Consider the following 8645-nt stretch of genomic DNA (forward strand, 5'->3'; position numbering starts at 1 on the left):
AAAATGCATTCTTCTCAAGCATCTAAGGATAGCTTAGGACCCTTAAAGAGGGATGTATCACTGTAAGTCCTGCCCAAGTTGGGAGGGGAGGGTGAAAAAAAGGCCTGCTGGGTTCTGCAATGTTGGAATACTTGTGCTAATTACATTTTTCCATTGTATTCTTCGATCACGCATCCATCACTCTGTTCCGTAAGAAAAAAATGATTAAAGTCATGAATTTTTACGTTATTCTATATTTAAATTTATCTGACAGACAGCTGTTTTGATTGATGTGTGCATGTTGCTGCATTTTAATTTGGTAATTTATCTGTCAGCACTGGATCGTTCAGCACACAGAAGAAGAAAATTCAGATTTAGCTTTGATCACAAACTTTTTTTTGAAGTGTTAATACAAGTTTTTATATACTTTTATAAAACTCAATCTGTCTGCCATATTGTTTCAGCATTGCATTAATTCCAATAATTGTATACATCATTATTTGCATGTATTTCTTAAACCAACAGATCCTTAAAAAATTATATCTTTCTGCTTTTGCATGCTTCCTGGACAGTAATGTCTCTGTGGTCAGATCCACATAAAGCATCTCCTCGAACGATACCATGCATCCTCAGACCTGCAGAGGCTCAGCGTCCTCAGCACAGCTGTGTGTGTGTGTGTGTCATCGGCCTGGTCAGCCCTACTGCAGAGTGGTACAGTCATATCTGCACTAACAGAGAGGCCTTTGTCATTGCCTGCAGATGTGGAGCAGCCAAAACATTAACGATTTGTTTGTGTAAGCATTTGCAATACAGTATTCAATGACGGCACTCTGTCCAGATGACTGTGTCACCCGTCAAGATGGTTCTCTGTCTCTGGCTTGAGAAGAGGAGGACGCTTTAGGATCTAATGGACGCTCATCTTCAGCAGGCCAAAGACATATTAAACAGATTCTGTCTTTTTACATGGGGATTTCTGCGTCAGCTTCTTTTAAATTTAGATGGTTAGATGCAAATTTTCACGTAGGAAAACTGTTTCGCTTTTTACACCCACAAAACAAAGCTCCGTCAGTGACAAACCGAAACATCTCAGCTGTCAAACTCTTCATTCATGACTCTTCGTTACTGAACAAATCAGTGCTAAAACCATTTAAACAAACACAAACAAAGCCATCTAAAGAAAAAATACTAATGAAAAAGATTTACCTTTTCAACTGATGGCTTGCGAGCTTTCTCTTAAATCTCCCAAAATCTGCTGCTTAGTCTAATGTTAAAGAGTCCAACTCTCTCCTGTCTAGTTCTTCCTCTCAATCAGGATCTTACTTGTTCGTGTGTGTTTTCAGTGCTGAGTAGTAATTAAGACACAGCCATATTTGAGTGCTTTCTTGAATACATCTTTGGCACAACTATGTGGGTGGTCCTGAGGCCTGCACCCAATGGTGAGAGGGGATTAAAACAAAAGCCAAACAAAGCCCCACTGCAGGGGAACCATGTTGTCACTGTCAGCAGGGATTTCCTCACTATATTATATTTTTTGTACCTCATAACTATGAACATTCCTGCCTCAAACGCTATGTCGTAGAGAAAGGAAAAAAGTTTAAACATTGGGACTGTGTTTGAAAATAAACACAGATTATTATTAAAGATTTTGATAGTGAATAAATGTGAATATGTGTGTGTGTATGAAGCATCAAAAATGAAAACTGAAACCACCATTTGTAGTCATCCACCTGTTCAGTGACCACCATGTCTTTCCTGGGATGTCTGCTAAAATGTAGAAAATGTCATTTTTACAACCAATAATATTGGGAAAATGCACTCTTCTTGGTTGAAATTAATCCTGTACGTCTCCGTCCACAGCTGGGTAAATGTACCTTTGGAGATTCCTCTAAATAGGAGTAGGCACAAGTGTGCTCATATGCAATATGTACGGCACTGCCTCCCACACATTCCACATGCACACCTTCAGAGACACTGGATGCAGAGGAAGCGTAGTGAGATGAAAAGCCTGTCCCTGTTCACACTTTCTAGGACACGAGTAAGCTGTGCTGCCAAGGTCAACGGCACACATGTTCTTATTGTACAAGGAGCTTGACATCTAGCGGCAGGACCTGGCTGGCCGGGGCTAGACAAAGGTTAAGTCAGCAAGCTTTATAAAAGCACTCCTAAGCAGACCCCCCCCCTCTCCTCTCCCCATCCTAACACACAGACACAACCCCCCATGCCCCCAGGGGGCAAGTGTCCGGAAGGCCTGAGGGGGAGAGGATATGCCAGACAAGGGCTTGTTGGCACTTGATTTCAGTTTTTCATCTTTTCAGGGATGCAGCACATTAAAAAAGGTCCTCACTGAGCTGCAGTGGGCAGCAGTGAGAGAAATTCACACAAAAAGAGTCCTGATCAAATTGAGGGTTTGGAAAAAATGAACACCCAAGGTGAAGTTTATACCTAAGCTCATTAATCTTGTGCTTGTTTTCTTGTTTGATGGCTATTTTCTTGAACTACGCTACGGACAGAGTGTGTCCTTGAGCACGATTTAAACGCCACTTGAATGCTTGACTTTTCTTCACTACTAGCCCAACATGTATGGATTTACAGTCTAAATCGAGCAGCGACTGACAATTGGAACTTTTGAATTCCTCCGACATTATATGCAATGATTTGTCAAGGCCAGCGATCAATAGTGTCGTCACAAGCTGCACCACGGCAATAGGCAGCGGAGAATCTGATCATGCTGCAATGATACACTGCCAGTCTGACATTTGTAGCTCGTCTGTAAGGTAGCTTTGGATGAGACATGGTATTATTAGGTTTATCTAAGTGTGTATGGGCTCACTGTGTTCTGCCAAAGGCTTGGGATTGTTTCGCTGCAACGTCTGTCCTGGAAACAAGCGAGCCAGTATAGTGCTCCAGCGAGGACAGGCAAGAACATTCCACGGCCACTTCCAGTCTTAAGCACAATGGCGTAGATGCTATAGGTTACCCACAACCTAGTCTGTGTGTGTGTGTGTGTGTGTTTTTTTTATTTTATAGCTACACATCCACATAGGACGGTGTGTGTTAAAATGGGGAACAGAATCAAGAGTGTATGGATTTTTTTTTCCAATTCTACACTTATGTCCTCTCTTGGTGGATCCATCTTTAGAGCGTTTTCTGTGTCACAAATTGCAAAAAATAATTTCTAAATTAAATTCTGCCTGCGTGTAAATTTTAGGACAGAAAAAGGAAGTTCGCTTTTCATTCCACGGTCCTACAGGAGAGCAACCTGATGGACGTTTTCGTATCTCTGACCAAAATCTGGGTGAGGTTATCTCAGCATTGAAACAGAGACAATGTTTGTGTTAAAATATATGAATTGCCCTCGAAATGACAAAAATTCCACAGACTGAACCGGACAAAAGGGCCAAGAGTCATCAGTGTGATTCTCTCCCCTCACACCAACATTTCCTCATGCAAAGAAAGCTGCTCCCCAGAGATTACATCACGCATTTCTATTGTAAAGAAGCCTTGCAAAGTGTGTGTGTGTGTGTGTGTGTGTGTGTGTGAGTGAGTGTGACTCGGTGTGTGTGTTGGCCAACATGAGCCTATAATGAGGTATAAATAAAAGCAGTGATATGTTGGCAGCTTTATCAATACCCCGAAAAGAAATAGATCTTTCACAGAAATCACCTCGAAGAGTGGTGATTTTAATTACAAAGACTGGATTGTTAATGGTAAAGGGTGCAGTTATATAAAATAAAAATTAATTGATCTTATTCCTCATAGATAAAATATGATTTTCTTCTAGATTTATTGAGATATAACTTTAGAAAATACATCAATTTGAAATACTGCAATTTAAAAGAATTGTAAATTTAAAAACATTCAGGTACAATATGATTTATGCACACTAAGGTATGGAAATTAATATTCTCACAGTTGTCATGTTGTTCTTATAATTCCTGCAGCATTACTCCTGGCGTCAGATGTGACTTTAGCTCTATAATGGTCGTTTTATTGCGCAAAAGGCTGAGTACAGAATAAAACATGAATGAGCCTTTTTTTTCCCTCCACATGGCGAGGACGAGCTCTGTCAACCGATCTTGTCGACATTGTGAGCAAAAGGGAACAAATCAAGTGTGCTAAATTTATGTGAGGGGGGTAAACAAAAACATTTCCATAACAAAACAAGGCTTCGACCTGCAACAGAATCCGCATTTTGCTCTTCGGAGAAGCAGACAGGCGCTCAGGGACAAAAGGCTCTAACGCAGAATAAAAATCCCCCAAAAATAAAATAAAACAGTTTTTACCATTTTAACATAATGAAAAATACACATCAGCTGCATTACCCGCCAATTACGAATTGTAGCTCTAAGAGGAAAATGTCAAATATTTTTCCAACTTCTCATACTGTGTGTGTATGCACGTTTGCGCGTGTATATTAGTGCGCGCGCATGCACATACAAAGTCAACTGTTTGTAGATTTCAAAGGCGTATTTAGGAAAAGAGCCCCGATATCCTGACACAGGCAAGTGTTCAAATAAATCTCTTTTTGAAACGGGTCCCTCAAAAAAGGCCTGCAGCACACGGTGAAACGGATGGAAGTGTAAACTGGTGTAAATGAATAAACGCATTAGATATATTCATCTTAAAAGTCATCTATCAGCCACCAGCCGACACAGCATGCAGCCTGAGCGACATGCAGGTCCAACTGATGTCTGAGAATAAAACAAAACACACAACTTCTATCAGACAGAACTTCCCTTTCGATTGAAGACACTTTCTTACTTAATAACTGTATCACACTGGATTTGTCACAAATTATTGCATCTCTATTTAAAAAAAAAAATCTAATCGGAAACCCAACAATAATCCAAATAAATCCTTCTCATTTAAGGTCAAACTTAAAAAAAAAAGAAAAAAAAAAGGTTTAAAAGAGCTCCTAAAACAGAGTGAAGTGAAGAAAACAGCAATAGTGTAGAGCGGCATAGCAGTGAGGAGGAAGTTGTCTGTTTGAAAGAAGACCTGGATAAGAGACCTCAGCTGATCAGATCCACTCACCGTGCTCGGAAACCACCCCGGCTAGTGCGGGATCCTCGTCCGACTTGAGGTGCTGCGGCTTGGCTTGCTTGCGTCGGGACATGCTGCTGGCGTCGGTGCTGGCGATGCTTCTGCTTTTGCGCTCCGAGATGTCTCTGCGTTTTGCAGATACATCAGCGAAGAGCGAATGAATCAACACGCAGAAAAGTTCGCAAACAGTCTGGTGGCGGAGAGGGAAAAAAAATCTGAAATTAGCCGGTGTTGCTGCCGTCGCTGCTGTTGCTGTGCGTCGGATTGCGCATGTCGGTATAATAATTATGATAGTGAATAATGCCTCGCGATTAATGGCACCGTGTGAAGGTGGGGAGGATTGGCTGGAGTCCAGCGGACGCGCATTGGATATGGTAATGAGGGACGGACTAAGCAATTAGCCGCTTCACTCTCAGACTTTATCCGTCTCTTTTCTCTTTACTATCCAGCCTCCCCCAACAACACAGCACAACACACCAAATCTCTTGTTATGCCCGGCTCACGGGGGGGTCTTCAACAGGGAAACGTCAGGCTCGTTCCCCCCCCTCCTTTCACGAAGCGCACTGACTCACAAGTGCGGAGGATTCGCCGCCGTGTTTCTTCTCGAAGTATCTCTCATCTTCATCACTCTGACCTTTATGATCCCACTTTTACCTTCACAACTTCAGAAAGCCTCTTTCTCATAAAGTCTGTCTCGAGAGCTTGGCTCAGTTCTCGCACTTTCTCTCTCTCGGTAACTTTTGTGTGTGTGTGTGTGTGTGTGTGTGTGTGTGTGCCGGAGCTGAACACGCACCTCCTTCTGAACTGGACTCAAATGAAGCGATGTTTACAGTCTCTGAGATGTTTCAGGCAAGAGTTTTTATCTTGATGGACATCTTTCCGGTAAAGTAGCTGCTGTTTGACTTGGTACACGGACATCGATAGCCGGGAAGTGGACGGGGCGAGTAAAGTTCTTGACAATAACAATAAATTGTTACCAGGGGTTTCTTTATAATGGCGCAGCTCCGCTCTCCAAACTTTGACGCGCGTCTTCCGACAAAGCGGCGCAGCGATTAGCGACAGTCCTGCTCTCGGGCTACAACACCAGTGTCAATGTGATCAAAAACTCATTTGTCCCGCAAAAGACAAGTCGCTTCAGTGTTTCTGATCGCGATCAAGTTCCCCCTCGTCCTCCTCCTCTCGCCGTGTTTTAGCTCCCGGCTGCGCCTTCGCTTCGGTGCGCTCTCCAAAAGTGGCTTTTCTGGATATTTGGTGGCCAAACGCTCAAACGCTGCTTGTTTTCCAAATGAAAGCATCAGTCAGTGTCTTCCCTTCGGTCGGCTTGCGGGCTCATGTCGAAGCCAACTTTGAAGTTATCTTCTGGCAGCCCACTAGCACTGTCGGTCTCTCGGTGTTGGGCATGGCTCTGTGTGTGTGGGGGACTGCGCTGTGTGTGAGAGTTAACCCCCAAGCAGAGGTTCAGCCCATTGCTTTCAGCCACCACTAGGATGTACCACCACGTTACTGTTCAATGGATCGTCCTCAGACTCCAATGTGAACACCCAGATTTGACCTCCCATCATATAATATATCGCAGCTCCTACCAGCCGCCGCCTGTAAGGGACACACTGTCATATTAATCTCGCAGTATTTTTTTATTTTTTTATGAGAGTGGCGATTTTGTGGTTCCACGGTAGGCTCTCCATCACAACCTCCTGCCTTTATGTTAACTTTATTTCTAGTTTATGGACGTTTTGCACGGTGGCAACCGCTGGATATGTACTTATATACTGACAGTGATCACACCCTAGTGATTTACTGTAAAAATAAAAGACATTATTTTATAACGCCCCGTAACACTGTATGTCCTTTTTACAACACCATATACACAATTCTTAATATTTCCTTACATTTGTTTTTACCCATCCCTTTTCAACACATGCTTTAAATGAACAGAGGTGGAAAGAGGTTGAGAGGAAGAGAACGACGTTGTGCATTGATGGCAGATCATTGTTGTACTGAATAAACACGTTAACCCTTTACTTTGCAAATTTCTATTTGCATTAAATTCCCGGGATGCATGGGGTCACATTAATGGGAAAAGGATTGGAAGGATTAAGATGTGCGAGGCCGTCTGGCATGTAAATAAGAAGGGGGGAAACGTACGTCATTTATATTGATAAACAGGATTTATGATCAACGTAAAGTTATTATATTCGGTTATTTTATTTTTTTTGTATTACAAACTTTATAATTTGTCATAGGTCTCTTTCACATAAATAACTGCGTGCTTTAACATTACAAGTTATTAAAAATAATTCTGAAAATATCCTGTGGTTTAGTTGTTTCCACGCATAAAACGCGAATTTCTAAATAAATTAGAAACCATTTTACTGTAACGATGGATCCTGAGCTTTTTTCAGTTGGGGGGGGGGCTCAGTTAGAGCTCCCCCTCCCTCCCTCCCTTATTCCCCCCTCTCCCTCTTGTCGGTTTGACTTGTCTATTCCCCTGTGTCCATCTCATATGAGAGACAAATCTGTTGACAACAAGGTCGTCCTGTGAACAAACTTTCTTTTTTCCCCCTTCGTCTTCTTCTTCCTCTCCTTCTCCTTCCATCATCCCCCCTAGAAGTTATGTCCAAAAGGCTGTTATTATCTGGTATTAATAGATTCAGCCCCAGGAAGACAAAATCAGCTATTGATAATTGCAAGGAGTATACGGCAGCTACTGTATCGATCGGCGTGTCCTCCACTCCCCTGGTACTGAGAGATAAGGAGACACACTCTTTAGAGCAATATAATTTCTTTTGACCTATCTGCTTGCTACAGACTTATGATGAATAGCCAGAGTGGCTGAAGTCCTTTATCACCAAAGTTACCCGCTTGATATAATATTGATTCTTTATAACTAGCTCGCCACACAAAAATCAAACTGTCCACTTGGCCATCATCATCATCAATATCATCACAAAGGCGGAGGAATGAAGATCCCTGCGCCTCTGAGGGCGAGCCTTTACAATCTCCTCTGTAGGCCTAATCTTTATTTTGCTGATGATGAAAGGAGAGGGGAAACGAGGCAAGGTGCCATTTAAGACGAGGTGCCATTTAATCCGGTATAGACTACACACACACACATAGAGAGGGAGGGAGGGAGGGAAGGAGGGAGGAAGATCCAGTGTGATCGGGATTGCCAAACAGCTTGTACTTCAAGTAATTAATTTGGTGTGAAATTTTGGATTGACAGAAAGGTTTTCCCTGTGATTTTAGCACACTCTAAATACGGCAGGGGGTTGGAGGGGGGGAATGGAACTATTAACATGGTCACGGATTTGGAAAAGCTAGATGCCATAACACCAAATAAATACCTCTTTAATTTTGACTGCAGTGGAAAAGTATAAAATGAACGTTTGTTTTATGATGCAGCTGACACCGGATGCGCCTCAGAGGCATCTTTACACCTTAAAGAACGGACTGTTTTTGGTGCATAGCTGGAGCTCCCATAGCGGCTGTTACAAACGGGGCCACTCTCCCTATTCACCGAGAGAGGGGAGAGCGCTGCTGGTGGAGCAGAAGAGGGGTTGGAGGGGAGGAGGAGGAGGGGGCAGAGGAGGGGGAAGAGGAGGGGGGGATGGGGTTGGGGTTGG

The 8645-nt window shown here is 42.8% G+C and overlaps 1 protein-coding gene across 1 annotated transcript in view; it reads right to left on the reverse strand.

Annotated features, from left to right (window-relative positions):
* Window positions 1–6420, reverse strand: part of sall3a (spalt-like transcription factor 3a) — a 16195-nt gene extending 9775 nt beyond the window's left edge. The window contains exon 1 of the mRNA XM_035673241.1: window positions 5014–6420. Within this exon, the coding sequence (XP_035529134.1) occupies window positions 5014–5095 (82 nt within the window). The 5' untranslated portion in view covers window positions 5096–6420. The remainder of the gene's footprint in view (window positions 1–5013) is intronic.
* Between the last annotated feature and the right edge of the window lie 2225 nt (window positions 6421–8645).

The sequence above is a fragment of the Morone saxatilis genome, unplaced genomic scaffold, assembly GCF_004916995.1.
Source record: "Morone saxatilis isolate NCDOM2014 unplaced genomic scaffold, NCSU_SB_2.0 Contig24, whole genome shotgun sequence".
Lineage (NCBI taxonomy): Eukaryota > Metazoa > Chordata > Actinopteri > Moronidae > Morone > Morone saxatilis.